We start from the raw sequence: 20,061 nt of genomic DNA on the forward strand, positions 1-20,061 counted from the left end.
TAAAGTATTATGATGATAGGGACAGAAGTTTTTCCAGTCAGTAAAAACGCCTGATCTTATGTGCGATACATACAGTTTTAGGTAGTAGAATAATCGTCTCCCCTTGTTCCCTCCAGATGCTGCCTTCTCCTCTGACTCCTCCTCTCCTGAGAACGTAGAGGACTCAGGGCTGGACTCACCTTCCCATCAGCCCCTAGGCCCCTCCCCTGAGCCGGCTGGTTGGGCAGCGTGGCCATCGGCAAGTCAGAATAAAGAACCAGCAGGACTGGGCAGGCCAGAAGACCCCTTCCTCACTGTCTTTAGAGACCCCTCCCCGGAACGTAGCCCCCACCCCCAGGACAACCCTGCCAGTATCTGGGCAGCTGCTCCACGATCCTCCCGCCCCCCTCCAGACATGGACCCCTCAGCCCTCTGCTTCCCGGCCTTCTCCCAGTCCTTAGCCCCTCCAGAGCTGGACCCGGGCCTGTGGAGCTGTAAACACATCCCTCCTGAAGACCCCTTCCTGGCTGCCTTCGAGAGGACCGTCACCCAGGAGACCCTGCCCCCCCCTGATGCCTGGGCCCCTCCACGCCCGCGCCCCTCCAGAGATGGAAGGGGGATAGCAGTACAGGGCGACCCGTTCTCCAGCTCCCTCAGTGACAGTAAAACCCTTCCCACCCCCTCCTCCTGCTCTCGCAAGGACAGGGACCGGAAACGAGACCGTAGTGCCCCGCCCCCAGAATCACCTGACGACCCATTCGCCATCACTATGATTGGCAGCCCCACCCACCAGTCAGCCTTAGCTGCCGCGACAGGAATCCTGACCCACATCGTCAGCAGTAGTAGGCTGACCCCCAACTCAAACTCCCTCCCCTTATCCCATCCTAAGAAGGAGCTGGTGCACTGGAACTCTGTCCACAACCCCTTCAGTGAGGGGACCTCGGCTGGGTCTCTGGCCCTGGGTGGAGTGGTCCGGGAGGGAGGGAGGAAGCACCGTGAGTCACGCAGCGAAAGCGAGCCACGCAGGAGCGGCCTGCCTCTCACACGTCATTCTGGGCCACAGGAGGACCTGTGCTTTTCTACTGATAAAGACCAGAACTGCCTGGACCTGAACACATCACAGCCGCCCTGCAACATGGGCTCACACAAGGGTATGAATGTTGAACACTACACTACTGGCCTCAGATGTCTTTGCACGAGATTGGATTTTCTAAATATATTTTCCCAAATGTACAACTATATTTGACTCTATTCCAAACCCCACACTGTCTTTTAGACAACTTCCTCTTGTCTTACAGGTTGTAATATTGGTAATGTTCCTCTAGGTTCGAAGCAAAGCTTCAGGCAGGACAGTGCAGAGCTGCTGGTGGCAGCCCCTCCCAGACCAGCCAGAGCCAAGAGGTCCTCAGGCAGACTGAGTGGCTGTGAGAGAGTGAGTGTCTTCAGGAAAATCAACCGGACTACAGAAGCTCTGGTCTGGTCTCCCAGATCTGTGCATTTTACAGCTATAAGCCTGTAGACAACTACTTACTGTAACTGCTTACTTTTTCCTGTGTGTCTTCAGTCCAGGTCAGTGTGCTCGTCTCCCCAGCCGGAACCCAGCCCAGACCTCACCTCGTCCTCCTCCTCCAGCCCCAGTGAGTGGGGGGCACAGACACGCGCCCCCAGCCCTGCCAGAGGTGGGCAGCCCTCACCCCTCTCACATCTGAACCAAGACCATGCGCCCCTACACAGTTAGTCTGAACACAACACTTTTTAAACCCGTTTTTTTAAAGATACTCAATAGCATAAAGCTCTTATGAATAAGGACATTGTGCCTTGAACTTGTCATAGACATAGCTATTCTTCCCACAGTGCATCTGTCTCGCGGACCAAGCCCGATCTCCCTGAGCACCCAAGAGTTATGGCCTGTGGCTGCAGCCATCACAGAATACATCAATGCTTACTTCAAAGGTGGACAACACAACCGGTCAGCATACATAACCCCTCTGTACACCAGGTCCAGTGTTATTACCTATTATACACAGGCCTGCTGAAAGCTAAGTGTGTATGTTTCTCTTCTCTCTTCTCAGCTGTCTGGTGAAGATCACAGGAGATCTCACCATGTCTTTTCCTGCTGGAATCACTCGTATCTTCACTGCTAACCCAAACGTCCCGGTCCTCAGCTTTCGATTGGTCAACATCTCCCGGGTTAACCACTTTCTGCCCAATCAGAAGCTGCTTTACAGGTAGCTTAATATAAGCTATGGGATTGGTTGTGAGGTTATGAAATATAGACAGGTTGCGTGACAATGTCACACAAATTATGCGCGCACATCGCAAGGGTAGAAGGCTGTGTTATGATTCTGAATGATCTGACAGCTAGCAACAATGACAAGACGCTGCCATGTTTGGATCATAGGTGGCTTGTTTCAGATAGTTTATCTGGTTCTCGAGGTATTTTTGCTTTAACTTCTTGCGTCGAGCCATCCCGGATCCGGGATCGTGAATACAGCCTCAAGCTCATTACCATAACGCAACGTTAACTATTCATCCATTTGCTCTCAAGCTTAGCCTTTTGTTAACAACACTGTCATCTCAGATTTTCAAAATATGCTTCTCAACCATAGCAAACTAGCATTTAGCGTTAGCATTTAGCGTTAGCATTTAGCGTTAGCATTTAGCAGGCAACATTTTCACACAAACCAGCAAAAACATTCAATAAACCATTTACCTTTGAAGAACTTTGGATGTTTTCAATGAGGAGACTCTCAGTTAGATAGCAAATGTTCAGTTTTCCTGAAAGATTAGTTGTGCAGGAGAAATCGGTCCGTTTTCTGCGTCATGTTTGGCTACCAAAAAAAAACGCAAATTCATTCATCCAAACGCCAAACTTTCTTCCACATTAACTCCATAATATCGACTGAAACATGGTAAACGTTGTTTAGAATCAATCCTCAAGGTGTTTTTCACATATCTCTTCATGATGTCTCAATCACATGGATGAATGCGAGCAGCTTGGAGATTACGCAGCAATTTCAACAGACACTGGGCGGACCCCTGGTAAATGTAGTCTCTTATGGCCAATCTTCCAATGATATACCTACAAATATGTCACAATGCTGCAGATAACTTGGAGAAACGATAGAAAGGGCAGGCTAATTCGTGGCGCTTTCACAGCCATATAAGGAGACAATGGAAAACAGCCTCAAAAATCCTGCTCATTTCCTGTTTGAGGTTGCATCTTGGTTTCGCCTGTAAGATCAGTTCTGGGGCACCCACAGATAATATATTTGCAGTTTTGAAAACGTCAGAGTGTTTTCTTTCCAAAGCTGGAAATTATATGCATAGTCGAGCATCTTTTTGTGACAAAATATTGCGCTTAAAACGGGCACTTTTTTTTATCCAATAATGAAATAGCGTCCCCCTAGCTTCAACTGGTTAACCACATCTGACATTACAGCTAAAATTTGCTAACTAACAACTGTAACAAAGTGCTTATTGTGCAAATGTGTTTGAGAAATATAGTTTACATGTTGTCAATAATCCTATGATTCGATGCCAACCCAGTCTGTTTTGCCCCGAAGATGCACACACATTGGTTTTTATTACTAAACAACACAGATGTCTACAGATTGCTGAAATGGTAAGATCTAGATATGTCTCATTCTTCGGTTTGTGTTATTCTCCACAGTGACCCCTCTCAGAGTGACCCAGACACCAGGGACTTCTGGTTCAACATGCAGGCACTGAACCTTTACCTGCATAGAGAGGCTGAGCTCAACCCCCTGGCCTCCTACTATAATGTGGCCCTACTCAAATACCAGGTGACTGATGAAGTACAGTGGTATTCTCTTACCTTCTGTCATCTGAAGTTACACAAAAGTATTCTTCAAGATACACATTTTCCCTTGTCTTCCAAATGACAGCATCAACAACATCTCCCAACTCTGTTCCTCTCAGGTGTCGTCCCAGGACCCTGGTCGTGCTCCCCTCCTGCTGTCAGCAGAGTGCCAGCGTAGTGGCACGGTGACCCGTGTAGCACTGGACTACCACTGCTGCCCGGCCACCGCCCCCTCCACCCAGCTCACTGCAGTGCAGGTGCTGCTGCCCCTCGACCACACCGCAACAGACCTGCAATGCCAGCCCCCAGCCTCCTGGTGAGTGGGAGGAGGGAATAAAAGGGGGATGTATGGTGGGCGGAGGGATAGAGGTATAGTGAAAGTAGGAGAAAGGACGGACTGAAGGTCAGGGAGAAGGTGAGGACAGACTGGGAAAGAGGGGGAGAAAGAGAGAAGTGGGAACTGGGTTGGCCCCACTGACCCTTTGTCTGCCTTCCCAGGAATGCTGAGGAACGACAGCTACTGTGGAAACTACCCAACCTCTCCCCTACCAACCACAGCAAAGGTTACTTGTCTGTCTACAGTACATCCACACCCATCTCACTCAATGGCCACATATCAGTCCTATTCTAGCTATATAAATTATGGTTAAGGAAATATAAATGCAGTATAAAGTTATTTTTTCCAAGTCTGGCCCTTGACTACATAATTGCATTGAGTGCCACCCTCTTCTCTATTTTAATATGCAGCCTCTATGAAGGTATCATTATCTTAAATATCAAGATTAGCATATGAAAGCTGAGCCTGAGTGGAAGATGGGGCAGTGATAATATAAAGGAGAATTGGCAGGGATTATCATTTTTAAAAACATTTTAGTCATTAAGCAGACGCTCTTATCCAGAGCAACTTCTAATTAGTGCATTCATCTTAAGATGGCTAGGTGAGACGAGATCACAATCGTACAAAGTATATTTTCCATCAACAAAGTATTTCTCAGTCAGTGCTAGTGGGAAAAGTGCCTTTTTAAAATAACAAGCCAGTGTTATTAACTTGCTCCTGTTAGTGGAGGGGAACTGAAGAATGTGTCAATTGTTGGTTGTTCCAGGCTCTGGTACTCTGTGTGCCAGCTGGCAATGCCTGGAGGTTCCTCGTGGACCTCCCCCCAGCCTGGCAGTCCAGTTTGTGGGCTCCGGGGCCTCTCTGTCGGGCATGGATGTGGAGCTGGTGGGCAGTCACTACCGTATGTCCCTGGTCAAGAAGAGATTTGCCACAGGTACACCATATGTTACTAAGCCTGGCCAATAAGATAGTGTGTGGGCCTTGGAATTTGACAAAAGATTTTATGGAATTTTTAAAATAATGTGTTTCACCACGTGTTTGTTTCCTTGGCAGGGAAGTACATGGCAGGCTGCTCCTTGTGAGGAGCAATAGGAGTTCCTGGAGTACACATTGCACTTTTAGCCCTCTGGGCCATACTGACCTCCTTCCCCAGGAGGTAGAGGACAGACGGACTGGGATGGGTTTGACATTGGGACCAGACACCGTGCTCACTCATTATCCTGGTTTTGGAGGAGAATGTGCACTTAACATGTGTATGCTGACCTTGCCGCTAAAAAGGATCAAGCTCGTTTTCGGACCTAGCCTTTTCTTTTTCAGCTCTGAATTGTACACGCAATCCTCACCCTTTCCCAGGGGAGTGTACCCATCTTTTTTTCTTGTATTGAATCTTGTTTGTTGTATTTGCATTGTGTTCTGTGTGCCTTTTTATATCAGGAGTTTGAAAACTGGATGTAAGAAGTTTGCTTTATTGGAGAGAATTGTGTGTATGAATATAAACATACTACTAACATAATGGCTTGAACAGAATTTCCATGGAAACTTGAATTTAATGTAAATATAAGGAATATTTCTGCACATAGACTGAATCATTGTCAGTGATAACAGTATTAACACTTCATTGGCCAGGAAGACTCATTGAAAAATGTTAATAAAGCTGTTTTTCCAAAATATACACATTTCATTAATAAATGAACGTGGCCAAAAACAGATGGTTTCCACCAATTTATTACACATTGATCAGTACAAAATACAGTTGAACTATGCAGTTTGTTACAGACTGTATGCCCTCAAGCTAGGTAAAGTGTAGTCAAGAATGTTTAAAAATACATAAAAATAAGGGTTCAATATACTTGTAAGAAGAACCAGATTTAGTTCAATAAAAAATAATCCTCAGCCAAAAGTCTAAACAGCATTACAAAAAACATTAAAGTTCACGTAGAAATTACTTTCCAAAGCACTTAGAAGGCAAAGTACTGTGACAGGCACGAGTTACAAAGAGCTCAGGATTCTCTAGCTACTACAAACTGTGTGTGTGTGTGTGTGTGTGTGTGTGTGTGGGGGGGTCAAATTCAACCAAAAGTGTTTAGAAAAAAAAGTTCATGTCAATCAGTAATTAAATCAGTTATATTTATTCATAAATAGAAATGGAGATTCTCTCAATATGGACACGTGACTGACGGCTAATTGGGCAAATATCAACACTGTTACAGTTAAATATTGTTGTGTTGACCATAAGACATAGAAAATGATCAAAACAAGACAAAACGTCTGCGTCACACACATCAGTCCCAGCCACTAAATAATCAAAGCAAGGAGGACATCCCCTTTTAAAAGCACAAACGGTACAGTATGGGAAGAGAAATTATTGGGGAAAGATCAAGTGCTGGATTCAATCCGTATTGCGGAAGACCCGTGTTTAAAAATGTAAAGGTAATTTCCGTTTACCATGAATGCAGTCTTTGAACGTTGCCTTTCAATTTCAATCTTCCACAATACCGGTGTGATCCAGCCCCATGTGAACTCAAAAGGCCATTAATAAACACATTTTCTACATCATATTAAGAAATATATTTATGTATGAATGTTTAACAGTTTGTTGGTTTCGCACAATCAGTACAGCACAATTGTACGGCTATATAATATGTAAATCATCTTTAGAGAAACCGGCTCGAGCCGTTTACACTTTCATATATCGAGCATTAAACTAAATATGGATCAGGATATTCTGAATATTTCCCCCTCCAATCAAAATGGAATGAGTCCATTTGAGTAACGGTACCATTAAGGGTGTGAGCCACACTATCTGAACTCAGAGCATCAGTTGAACTGAACAGATGCAATTAGGAGTTTCCTTTTAAGGGTTTTGGCTTCGGAGGTCCAACGCTCTTTCACGTTTTGGTAAATACATACTATATTACATCCCTTAAGAAATTCGACATGGCCCAGTTTGGGCCAGACATACGGCTCCACAAAATGGATGCCAGACAGCTCCAGTTAACCCAGAAGGTAGATCATCATATATATACATACAATCTGGTGGTTTCCTGAACACAGTTCACCACTCATTTCAGTCCTTAAAACATAAATCTAAAGGTCTCATCAATATAGATGCAACTGGCTTGTCCTAGACTCTGGGGTGTGACATCTATGGATCATGGATCAATGAGACCAGCATTGTGTGCATCCTGAAATTGAGTTGATGCCAAACCGCATCATAGAATAGTTACAATTTGGATGAAAAGTGATATATACACACATGGAGAAGGTTACTTGAGTATTGGGGAGTTGCTAGAGTTAACAGTGTCTACTCTTTTATAGTTGCCTCATAAGAACAAAGCAGAGCAGAGCATAGAAAAGGAGGAGGTAACTACTCATCTCTTACGGCCAGGGTGTTAGAGGTCCCTGCCATCCCATCAACAATGAGACTAGGGTCTTTTTCTCTGCATCAGGCCCTACTGACAGAGCCACGAGTGGCTGTGCTGGTGGGAGGGACAAGTCCTTTGGGTCAGTTGGTTGCATCAATGTGCGTTGAGGCAACACGTATAGAATAATCCTATTACACCTACAGGTTTAAAGGTGCTTTAGAATGTCTGAGGTTTTGAAACAATACATTCATACTGCGGTAGAGGCACAGCTGAGGGAGGAGATAGACATCTGTAGTAGTGGTGGTTAAAGAGTTAGCATCTAAGGCACTGGAATTACACTATGGCACAGCTAATAAAGGATAAGAAACACACCACTCATACAAAGTTACATGTATCCAACATGGGTACTGCACAAAGTCATTCTTATTCACAGTTGCAAAACAGGGAAAAAAACAGAAATTTGAACTGTATACCTCTGTCAGGTCAAACCAGACCCACTTGGTGAGCATTCATTGTTTTCCCTGGGATAAAGTGTCCCCCTTTAAATACACTAACTAGGAGGAGTGGTTGGGTAGGGGCTGAGCCTGCTGCTCTTCTCTATATACACTGAACACACTCGCTGTGTAGCAGGCTGGGCTACCGGCTCTTAGTGTGCTGACAGGACCAGGAGAGGCCAGAGCTTCAGCAGGGCTCCTGAGAGGGTCACGGGCCTCATCTGGTCTCAGATCTCCTGCAGCGAGTGGTTGATTTCGATCCTCTCCCTTTTCACGGTCGGTTCGTTGGGCCCCCGGCCCTCGTCACTGCCCATGTCACTCATGTCGTCTGAGAAGGACGGGTCTGAGATAGGAACAGAGGTTAACAAAAATGTAAGGTCTAAATTGATTCCACATTGAGACACATAGGGGACAGCAAGTCAAACACTAGGAGCCAGGGAGAGTAGACCAACCTTTATCCATGAGCATGGGCAACATTGAGTTTAGGTCACTGAACTGTGTTTCAGAAGAAAGGAGAAATTATATTAGTAATGGGCTAATACAGATTTACATGCTGTCAACAAGCCATTTACCTCATAACCAGAAACTCTCACCATACAACCTGGTGTGCGATAAAATATGCATCATTATTTCACAGACTTTTGCAGGAGTTCCACAGGATAGCTCAAGGAAACTGGTACATGAAAGGCTGCCCACTCACCTCTCCCATGACAGCGATGGGAGTCTCTCCGGTTGCCTGGGCGACGCGGTGCTCCACCAGGTAGAACATGTACTCGTCGTAGAGCAGCCTGATGAGATGGAAGGAGCCGAAACTAGCGGCACTACGCAGGGTCAGGTCCCTGATCACCATGGAGCTGGGGGAAAGGAGGAGGGGAGAGAGGGAGGAGGCAATCAGAGAGAAATTACATTAACACAGCCCCAATGAGCTTCAATCTGCCAACGCCACATGACGCTAACCACCAAAATTCATCAGCCTGAAAATACTACCACACTTTAGTGAAAATGCATACTGTATATATACAGGTAACTGCCAAAATATAGGAAACACCAACATAAAGTGTCTTAATAGGGCATTAGGACAGAACAGCTTCAATGCACCTTGGCATAGATTTTACAAGTGCTGGAATTCAATTGGAGGGATGTGACAATTCTTCCACGAGAAATACCATCATTTGGTGTATTGTTGATGGAAAACGCTGTCTCAGGCACCACTCCAGTGTTAAGTGTTCAATTGGGTTGAGATCTGGTGACTGAGACACACACCCCTTTAAACCCCCTATGTTCCTTTGAGACCACTCTTTCAAAGTCCCTGAGATCTCTTCCAGCCATGCTAGCCAAAATACTTTTTATACATGACCCTAAGCATGATGGGACGTTCATTGCTTAATTAACTTAGAACCAGAACTGTGTGGAAACAACTGCTTTCAAACATACTTATTTTGGCAGTTTCACACACACACACACACACACACACACACACACACACACACACACACACACACACACACACACACACACACACACACACACACACACACACACACACACACACACACACACACACACACACACACACACACACACACACACACACACAGAAAGCATTAAAATCCCTTGACTTTCCACATTTGTTACATTAAATACATTGATGGATTAACTAAAATATTTTCCTCAGCAATCTACACACAATACCATTTAATGACAAAGTGAAAAGTTTGGCCCTTTGCTATGAGACTCGAAATGGAGCTCAGATACATGCTGTTTACATTGAGCATCCATCTACAACTTGATTGGAGTCCACCTGTGGTAAATTCAATTGATTGGACATGATTTGGATATATAAGATCCCACAGTTGAAAGTGCATGTCAGACCAAAAACCAAGCCATGAGGTCGAATGAATTGTCCGTAGAGCTCCGAGACAGGATTGTGTTGAGACACAGATCTGGGGAAGGGTACCAAAACAATTCTGTAACATTGAAGGTCCCAAAGAACACAGTGGCCTCCATCATTCTTAAATGGAAGAAGTTTGGAACCACCAAGACTCTTCCTAGAGCTGGCCGCCTGGCCAAACTGAGCAATCGGGGGAGAAGGGCCTTGGTCAAGGAGGTGACCAAGAACCCGATGGCCACTCTGACAGAGTTCCATAGTTCCTCTGGAGATGGGAGAACCTTCCAGAAGGACAACCATCTCTCCAACAATCAGGCCTTAATGTTAGAGAGGTCAGATGGAAGCAACTCCTCAGTAAAAAGGCGCATGACAGCCTGCTTGGAGTTTGCCAAAAGGGCACCGAAAGACTCTCAAACCATGAGAATCAATATTCACTGGTCTGATGAAACCAAGATTGAACTCCTTGGCCTGAATACCAAGCGTCACATCTGGAGGAAACCTGCCACTATCCCTACGGTGAAGCATGGTGGTGGCAGTATTATGCTGTGAGGATGTTTATCAGAGGCAGGGACTGGGAGGCTAGTCAGGATAGAGGGAAAGATGAACAGAGCAAAGTACAGAGAGATTCTTGATGAAAACCTGCTCCAGAGCGCTCAGGACCTCAGACTGGGGTGAAGGTTCACCTTCCAACAGGACAAATACCTTAAGCACACAGCCAAGACAACGCAGGAGTGGCTTCGGGACAATTCTCTAAAAGTCCTTGAGTAGCCCAGCCAGAGCCCGGACTTGAACTTGATCGAACATCTCTTGAGAGACCTGCAAATAGTTGTGCAGCGACGCTCCCCATCCAATTTGTCAGAGCTTGAGAGGATCTGCAGAGAAGAATGGGAGAAACTCCCCAAATACAGTTGTGCCAAGATGCGAAAAGACTCAACACTGTAATCGCTGCAAAAGGTGCTTCAACAAAGTACTGAGTAAAGGTTCTGAATACTTATGTAAATGTAATACTTCAGTTTTTATTTTTTATAAATTAGCAAAAAATGTCTAAACCTGTTTTTGCTTTGTCATTATGGGGTATGGTGTGTAGCTTGAGGGGGAAAAAACGATTTCATCCATTTTAGAATAAGGCTGTAACGTAACAAAATGTGGAAAAAGTCAAGGGGTCTTAATACTTTCCGAAGGAACACAGTGGCCTCATACATACAGTACCAGCCAAACGTTTGGACACCTACTCATTCAGGGGTTTTTCTACATTGTAGAATAATAGTGAAGACATCAAAACTATGAAATAACACATATGGAATCATGTATTAAACAAACAAAAAAACTTTTTGCCATGATGACAGCTTTGCGCACTCTTGACATTCTCTCAACCAGCTTTATGAGGTAGTCACCTGGAATGCATTTCAATTAACAGGTGTGCCTTGTTAACCTCTCTAAGCTAGGGGGCGGTATTTTCACGTCCGGATGAAAAGCATGCCCAAAGTAAACTGCCTGCTACTCAGGCCCAGAAGCTAGGATATGCATATTATTACCAGATTTGGATAGAAAACACTCTGAAGTTTGAATAATGTCTGAGTATAACAGAACTTATTTGGCAGGCGAAACCCGAGGACAAACCATCCAGAATTTTTTTGTTGAGGTGACAATGTTTTCAATAGTTTTTCTACGTGGATCTAGATTTACAAGGCACTTGCTTGCAGTTCCTATCGCTTCCACTGGATGTCAACAGTCTTTAGAAATTGGTTGATGTTTTTCCTTTGTGTAATGAAGAAGTAGGGTTGTTCAGAATGAGGGTTGTGTCTAGTGTACTGTTGTGGTCGGGGCGCGCGACCTGAAAGCTCGCTCCGCTTTGTTTTTATCCGCTATTGAACGCAGTTTATCCCATCTTTAATTTGTATCTATTATTTACATTCAAAAATACCTAAAGTTGGATTAGGAAAGTTGTTTGAAATTACAGGTCATTTACAGGTAAGTTATTAGATAATCTGTAGTCATGTCGGGCGAGTTGGAACCGGTGTTTTTCTGGATCAAACTTGCCAAATAAATTGACATTTTGGAGATATAACGACAGAATTTATCGAACAAAAGGACAATTTGTGATGTTTATGGGATATATGGCGGGATGAAATATGTTCGTCTGTGTTTGTTTGATGGGGTGCTGTCCTCAGATAATAGCTCTGCCATTTCACCAGATGTTGTCAAATCAATTTGATCCCTAAGAAGATAAACGTTCACTTGTGTCATTTCTTTCCTTAATGCAATCAGTTGTGTTGTGACAAGGTAGGGGTGGTATACAGAAGATAGCCCTATTTGGTAAATTACCAAGAACAGTTCAAATAAGGAAAGAGAAACGACAGTCCATTATTACTTTAAGACATGAAGTTCAGTCAATCAGGAACATGTCAAGGACTTGTCTTACAGTGCAGTTGCAAAATCCATCAACCACTATGATGAAATTGGCTCTCATGAAGACCACCACAGGAAAGGAAGACCCAGAGTAACTTCTGCTGCAGAGGACACATTTATTAGAGTTAACTGCACCTCAGATTGAAGCCCAAATAAATGCTTCAGAGTTCAAGTAACAGACAGATCTCAACATCAACTGTTCAGAGGAGACTGCGTGAATCAGGCCTTCATGGTTGAATTGCTGCAAAGAAACCATTACTAAAGGACACCAATAAGAAGAAGAGATTTGATTGGTCCAAGAAACATGAGCAACATAAATCTGGCCTTTGGTCTGATGAGTCCAAATGTGAGATTGTTTGTTCCAACCGCCTTGTCTTTGTGAGACGCATGGGTGAACGGATGATCTCCACATGTGTATTTCCCACCGTGAAGCATGTAGGAGAAGGTGTGGTGGAGTAGGGGTGCTTTGCTGGTGACACTGTGATTTATTTAGAATTCAAGGCACACTTAACCAGCATGGCTAACAGAAATCTGCAGCAATACACCATCTCAGACTGGTTTGTTTTTCAACAGAACAATCACCCGAAACACACCTCTAGGCTGTGTAAGGGCTATTTGACCATGAAGAAGAGTGATGGAGTGCTGCATCAGATGACCTGGCCTCCACAATCACCCGGCCTCAACCCAATTGAGATGGTTTGGGATGAGTTGGACTGCAGAGTGAAGAAAAAGAAGCCAAGTGCTCAGCATATGAGGGAACTCCTTCAAGACTGTTGACTGTTGAAAAAGCATTTCAGGTGAAGCTGGTTGAGAATGCCAAAAGTGTGCAAAGCTGTCATCAAGGCAAAGGGTGGCTACTTTGAAGAATCAAAAATATATTTTGATTTGTTTAACACTTTTTTAGTTACCACATGATTCCATGTGTTATTTCATAGTTTTGATGTCTTCATTATTATTCTATAATGTAGAAAATAGTAAAAATAAAGGAAAACCCTTGAATGACTAGGTGTGTCCAAACTTTTTACACACACACACACACACACACACACACACACACACACACACACACACACACACACACACACACACACACACACACACACACACACACACACACACACACACACACACACACACACACACACACACACAAAATTTAGCTATTTCAGCCACACCCGTTGCAGACAGGTGTATAAAATCGAGCACACAGCCATGCGATCTCCAAAGACAAACATTGGCAGTAGAATGGCCTTACTGAAGAGCTCAGTGACATTCAACGTGGCACCGTCATAGGATACCACCTTTCCAAAAAGTTAGGTTGTCAAATTTCTGCCCTGCTAGAACTGCCCCGGTCAACTAAGTCCTGTTATTGTGAAGTGGAAACAGCTCAGCCGCGAAGTGGTAAGCCACACAAGCTCACAGAACAGAACTCAGCATACAATTACATTCTAGATGATTCTGTGCTTCCAATTTTGTGGAAACAGTTTGGGGAAGGCTCTTTCCTGTTTCAGCATGACAATGCCCCCATGCACAAAGCGAGGTCTATACAGAAATGGTTAGTTGAGATTGGTGTGGAAGAACTTGACTGGTCTGCAGAGCCCTGACCTAAACCCCAATGAACACCTTTGGGATGAATTGGAACGCCGACTGCGAGCCAGGCCTCATCGCCCAACATCAGTGCCAGACCTCATTAATGCTCTAGTGGCTGAATAAAAGCAAGTCCCCGCAGCAATGTTCCAACATCTAGTGGAAAGCCTTCCCAGAAGAGTGGAGGCTGTTTAGGCAGCTAAAGGGAGGACCAACTCCATATTAATGCCCATGATTTTGGAATGTGATGTACGACGATCAGGTGTCCACATACCTTTGGTCATGTAGTGTATCTATCTTTAGAGATCTATCTATCTATCAACATTATCTATCTATCGAGGTCTGTCTGTCTGTTTAGATAGGGTCCATACCTGTAGAAGGACCACTTCAGCAGGAACTGTCTTGCAGCCCTGGGGAAGCTGGTGCTGCCCTCGTGGGGCTTGAGGACCTGGTTGACCACGTTGTCCAGCCAGGCGGCCCACTGGTCCAGAGAGCTCTGCTGCTGTAAGGTCACCTTGAAGTCCTGCTCCAGCCGCTGGACCACAGTCTCGTCACACTGGCATACCCACGACGCCTGCTCCTGTAGACCAACAACACACAAACCCCAAGTCTGAGAGGATTTACAAGGTACAGGTACAAACAGAAATGCATGCACACACATGGACACACACACGGAGGTGTTTTCTTCCCACTGTGCAACAAAGATGTACCCAAGGAATTATTAGTTCCATGGTCCTACCTGTACGTTGGCGAAGTCGACGCGGTTGAGGTCGCTGAGCATCTGATTGATCTGGGAGGTGTTCTGCAGCACGGCGCGGGCCGCCTGGGCCAGGTGGTTCAGAGAGGTGTACCGACGCAAGGTCTGAGCAAATGCACTCACCACCGCTGCCTACAGCACATACAAGAGATGGTTAACTTCACCTGGGAATGTATCGCGTGTAATGTATATCTGCGAGTTCAGCTGTCTGCAGAAAGACTACGAGGGTGTTGGAAGGTGTTTTGTACCTTGGTGCGTACAATCTCATTGGGAAAGTCGCTCATGGCTGTGGTCAGCCAACCCTCCAGACTCTTGGCAAAGTTGCGAATGGCCTGAGTGAGAGTACCTGCAATAAATAAAAAAATCAGCTGGGATAAATACAATACATTGAGTGCGATAATGATAATGTTATTATAATGTAGTAATGCTGAAGTTAGGTAGGTGTACTGACTGGGGACAGGGCGTAGCACGTCAGGGATGAGGATTTCCACCAGGGCCTGGTACAGGATATGGTCACAGCTCCTCATCCACAGCTTGACAGGCTCATACTTGCACAGAGCCATCAGCTTCTCCCTGGGGATCACCCCCTCCATGTCCTCATCACTGTACACACACACACACACACACACACACACACACACACACACACACACACACACACACACACACACACACACACACACACACACACACACACACACACACACACACACACACACACACACACACACACACACACACACACACACACACACACACAAAATCACTAAAAGAACAGTTTTCAATCACAGAAAACATACATGCATATAAAGCCTGAAAGCAAATATGACATTTTTTCCTAATTCAAATATTACTTTCTCAATCCTCTGTTGTCTGACCTGTTGGGGATGGTGGTGGTTACGTCACTAGATGGCGCTGTTGAATACCAGAAGGTCTGCCACAGCTTCTCAATGTAGTGGAACTGGAGGTTCATCACCACATCCAGAGTAGCCTACGGGGGAGAGGAGGAGGAGGGGAGACGGGAAGGACAAAACACAGAGCTGAGCCATGGCAACCAGACACACAACAAAGTTTCTCTGCAGCAGCCTCCTGACTGGTTAGAGGCTGAGTCCAAGCTAAATGCTGCCTTCCTTCCAACCCATTGATCCCAAATCAGAACAGATAATATTTGAGTGATATTTACTAGGAATTCAACTGTAACATGGCTTTAACAGGGACTATAGTGTGTGCTGTAAGTGTGTCTCTGTAATATTGGGCAGCCTCAAGTCCACAAAGCTTCCTCATTCCTGTTTGAACTCTCACATACCGAGTTCTGAGCATGTGCTACATACTATAATCAACATGCCAATCAAATCTCCACATGACAGATTTACTATACTAAAGATTTACCAACTCACTATACAATTTTCCAGTAACAATATGGGCTAAAAGAAGACAACTTCACTTTGACAATGTCAAAAATAATTGAAATGGCCACAGATATAGCCTAAGGTATGTTTAAATATGACATAATATAGACAGTGAAGCCACAGTCAACCCTCAGTAACAGAGCAGCAGTGAACCTCCTGTATGTTCTGTCTATCAGTGCTCTGTGATTAGTGGTAGTGTCTCTATTCACTCTTCACACCATGCCCAGAGATTCTCCTTTGGCAGGACATGCTCCCAGTCTCCAGTTACAGCCCAGCACAGTATAGGCTTTCCTTCAATCACATGATATGTTTTTGCTTCCTCTCCAAGGATCACTATGGTAACCTTGTTTACCGTTGCTCTGGGCAACAGTTTAAACACTAAACTCCAAAACAAAAAGAAGAATTCCCCTGCCCCTACAAACAAGCGTTTTGCCTCCCCAGTTTCGACACACAGGAAAAACAGCATGCTTTAGAAACTATGGCTAGAGCGAGAGAAAAGGGAGAGGGAGAGAAAAGAATGACAGAGAGGAGCATGCTGGGACTGAGGTTCCTTAACGCTGCCCCCACATACATACACTTCTTTATGTGGTTTTACCTGATTTATTAGTTTCCTTCCACGCTGGAGTTTTTATTGCTCATTTCATCATTCAACTCAACAAAAGCATGCTTAATTGGCGTGTCTGATAGCAGGATATTTGGTTCTTATCAATAACTTTGACATATAATAATAAATGCATGTATGGGCGCCAAAGTGAATGAATATGAATGTGTATAGAGATAATTAATGCTTTGCTTGTATGAAACATAATGTTCCGACCATAAGGCACTACAGAGGGTAGTGAGTACAGCCCAGTAGATCACTGGGGCCAAGCTTCCTGCCATCCAGGACCTACAGTGCCTTCAGAAAGTATTCAGACCCCGACTTTTTCCACATTTTGTTACGTTACAGCCTTAAATTAAAAAAATATCCTCAGCAATCTACACACAATACCCCATAATGACAAAGCGAAAATAGGTTTATAAATGTTTGCGAATTTCTTTAAAAAATATATTTAAAAAAGACCTTATTTACATAAGTATTCAGACTCTTTGCTAGAACACTTACCACAGGTGGACTCCAATCAAGTTGTAGAAACATCTCAAGGATGATCAATGGAAACAGGATGCACCGGAGCTCAATTTCAAGTCTCATAGCAAAAGGTCTGAATACCTATGTAAATAAGGTGTTTCTGTTTAAAAAATGTAATACATTTGCAAACATGTATAAAAACCTGTTTTCACTTTGTCATTATGGGGTATTGTGTGTGTGGATTTCTGATGATTTTGTTTTATTTAATGCATTTTAGAATAAGGCTGTAACGTAACAAAATCTGGAAAAAGTCCAGGGTTCTGAATATGTTGGGTCTGTTGTATGTTGGGTTCTAACATGTTTCCGAAGGCACTGTACATGTAAAAATGACCTCGACTAACCTGTACCCCCCCCACACATTGACTTGGTATCGGTACCCCATGTATATATCCTTTTAAAATTTAGTTTATTTAGTAACTATATTTCTTGAACTGCATAGTTGATTAAGGGCTTGTAAGTAAGCATTTCACAGTAAGTTCTACACCTGTCTACATCGGCGCATGTGACAAATAAAATGTGATTTCATTTGAAACTCTACAGCTGTATTTCCACTGAAAGCAGGGTGAGGAATAAGTTCTTCCTGGACCTTCACCTTGATTTGTCCTTTGTATGCTTGTTACCTTTATTTTACATAGTACATTTCTTTTACCATCAATAATCCTCCTAGTATAAAGTTAACAGATGGTTGTTTGCTCACAAAGAGAAAAGCGCATAAACATTAAACACACAGAAACACACAGAGAGCTGTGAGAGTGACAGAAATGCGCCGGCCAGACAAAGGCAGGAGCCCATGTGCCTGTCCAATGACAAGGCAACACAAAGGCCCACGGGGAGGCGAGCACAAAAAGACACCAAGATGTCCACCCAGCGCGCTGAAAGGTTAATTGGCATGTCTTGAAAGCTGAGCTGAGATGAAAGGAGGCTGGAACAAAAGGAGCGTGGTGTGGCTGGACAGAGGGAGGCCACGGATAATATGATAAACCCACGGCTTCAGTGCTTTAATTAAGCTTTTCAGGGCACCTCTCCCTTTCGGTCTCTCCTTCTCTCTCTATAGCTTGGAAAGTCCCCCAAAAATGTACATTAAACACTTCACCACCCCCTCCCTCATCACTGTATCCCATCCAGGGAGTTGGTATTCTCTTCGATCACATTCAACAGTAACTAAGGATGTGTTCTAGCACCAGCTCTGAAATATTGTTTCCCCCATACATAATTTCATCAAATTTGCAGTGCCGTCGACTAGGACAGGATACCTGTTGAGGGCTGCAGTCTATCGCTCTTGCTGGAAGCGCCTGTTTCACCAGATCAGACCACTGCAGAGCAGTGCAGAGTTTGCGGCTAGTTGGCGCTGTATCCACATACCTCACAGTGGTCCCTGTACAGGTTCTGCAGCTTCTTCACATCATTCATGTTGATACGCTCAGGGAGGGGCTGGGTGCCCAGGTCAGGGGTGGGGAACGGGGGCAGGACATGTGACACATCTGCGGACACGATGACACACGGTCAAATCCCAAACAACAACAAAGAGGTGTTTAATAAGGTGTTTAATAATATGTAATATAATGTGAAGCGACATAATTAAATATTGCATCCAGTGATTAAACTGGGCTGGCCATACCCTAGGCTACCATGCAAGCAGTCTAAAAGCTTTTTATCATTACTGTTTTATCCTCAGTGTTCACAAACTATGGAATTAATGCTAGCTCTGTTTTGGTACAGGGGACCTGATGGTCTCTCAGTGTTACAGTGTGGCCAGCGGAGCTCCTTACCAATGTACTGCTGGTGGTGCTGGCTCTGGGCTGCCACAGACTGCTCTGGGGTGCTGGCTGAGTGCTGGGAGCCTCCTGACAGGCTGTCTCCCATGCCATCCACCTTCTGGAGGGGCTTGAACCTGCGGAAAGGGGAGAGGGCAGCACAGCTATGTTGGGTGGGGCTGGGAAGAACTAAAGGATGACTGGGAGAGGAGAAGAAGCACAAACGAGGAGAGGAGAGAGTGGAGAATAAAGGCAGGTGTGAGGTTAAATAAACCATGTATCTGAAATGAGGACGAGTGCACCACTTCACTCCATTGCAGAGAAGCATTTCAAAATCCACAAAAGTCATTTGGGGCAGAGGCAGGAGACATCAAGTCAAATGTTCAAAGAATATCAAAAGGGGGCAGGATTTTAGTTTTTGGCTAAAAAACATACCCATTTGAAACTGCCTATTTCTCAGGCCCAGAAACTAGAATATGCATATAATTGTCAGATTAGGATAGAAAACACTCTAAAGTTTCCAAACTGTCAAAATATTGTCTGTGATTATAACAGAGCTGATATTGCAGGCGAAAACCTGAGGAAAATCAAACCAGGAAGTGCTGTTTTTCCTGAAAGCTCTCTGTTCCATTGGATGCCTTGCCTCCATTTAAAGGGATATCAACCAGATTCCTTTTCCTATGGTTTCCTCAAGGTGTCAACAGTCTTTAGACATAGTTTCAGGCTTTTATTTTGAAAAATTAGCGAGAAAGATAACATTGCGTCAGTGGATAGCTGGGTGTTGGCAGAGTTTTGCTTGCGCAACAGAGTGTGGCAGCCATTGTCTCTCCCTCTCCTATTGAAAAAGTCCCGGTTGATATTTATCGATTATATATTTTAAAAACAACCTGAGGATTGATTATAAAAAACGTTTGACATGTTTCTGTGGACATTACGGATACAATTTGGAATTTTCGTCTGCGATGTTGTGACCGCTCGAGCCTGTGGATTTCTGAACATAACGCGTCAAACAAATGGAGGTATTTTGGATATAAAAATAATCTTTATGGAACAAAAGGAACATTTATTGTGTAACTGGGAGTCTCGTGAGTGCAAACATCCGAAGACCATCAAAAGTAAGCAATTTAATC

At 44.4% G+C, this 20,061-nt stretch overlaps 2 protein-coding genes across 6 annotated transcripts in view; one reads left to right on the forward strand and one right to left on the reverse strand.

The window, feature by feature from the left end:
• The window catches only part of LOC124037719 (F-BAR domain only protein 1-like), a 58,373-nt gene extending 52,564 nt beyond the window's left edge, over positions 1 to 5,809 (forward strand). For 2 of the 4 annotated variants that reach the window (XM_046352706.1, XM_046352707.1), the window contains 10 exons: positions 117 to 1,130; positions 1,278 to 1,411; positions 1,544 to 1,712; positions 1,834 to 1,948; positions 2,052 to 2,207; positions 3,653 to 3,785; positions 3,922 to 4,118; positions 4,301 to 4,365; positions 4,906 to 5,073; positions 5,193 to 5,809. In XM_046352706.1, coding sequence (XP_046208662.1) covers positions 117 to 1,130; positions 1,278 to 1,411; positions 1,544 to 1,712; positions 1,834 to 1,948; positions 2,052 to 2,207; positions 3,653 to 3,785; positions 3,922 to 4,118; positions 4,301 to 4,365; positions 4,906 to 5,073; positions 5,193 to 5,221 — 2,180 coding nt within the window. In that variant the 3' untranslated portion in view covers positions 5,222 to 5,809. The remainder of the gene's footprint in view (positions 1 to 116; positions 1,131 to 1,277; positions 1,412 to 1,543; positions 1,713 to 1,833; positions 1,949 to 2,051; positions 2,208 to 3,652; positions 3,786 to 3,921; positions 4,119 to 4,300; positions 4,366 to 4,905; positions 5,074 to 5,192) is intronic. The other 2 variants (XM_046352709.1, XM_046352708.1) reach the window with 2 other exon arrangements.
• A 39-nt stretch (positions 5,810 to 5,848) lies between these two features.
• The window catches only part of LOC124037720 (DNA-binding protein RFX2-like), a 66,370-nt gene continuing 52,157 nt past the window's right edge, over positions 5,849 to 20,061 (reverse strand). For both annotated transcript variants that reach the window (XM_046352711.1, XM_046352710.1), the window contains 10 exons: positions 18,947 to 19,068; positions 18,540 to 18,658; positions 15,518 to 15,630; positions 15,091 to 15,242; positions 14,888 to 14,985; positions 14,622 to 14,771; positions 14,254 to 14,462; positions 8,699 to 8,852; positions 8,451 to 8,493; positions 5,849 to 8,341 (listed from right to left, as the gene is read on the reverse strand). In XM_046352711.1, coding sequence (XP_046208667.1) covers positions 8,226 to 8,341; positions 8,451 to 8,493; positions 8,699 to 8,852; positions 14,254 to 14,462; positions 14,622 to 14,771; positions 14,888 to 14,985; positions 15,091 to 15,242; positions 15,518 to 15,630; positions 18,540 to 18,658; positions 18,947 to 19,068 — 1,276 coding nt within the window. In that variant the 3' untranslated portion in view covers positions 5,849 to 8,225. The remainder of the gene's footprint in view (positions 8,342 to 8,450; positions 8,494 to 8,698; positions 8,853 to 14,253; positions 14,463 to 14,621; positions 14,772 to 14,887; positions 14,986 to 15,090; positions 15,243 to 15,517; positions 15,631 to 18,539; positions 18,659 to 18,946; positions 19,069 to 20,061) is intronic.

Source organism: Oncorhynchus gorbuscha, linkage group LG06 (assembly GCF_021184085.1).
Source record: "Oncorhynchus gorbuscha isolate QuinsamMale2020 ecotype Even-year linkage group LG06, OgorEven_v1.0, whole genome shotgun sequence".
Classification (NCBI taxonomy): domain Eukaryota; kingdom Metazoa; phylum Chordata; class Actinopteri; order Salmoniformes; family Salmonidae; genus Oncorhynchus; species Oncorhynchus gorbuscha.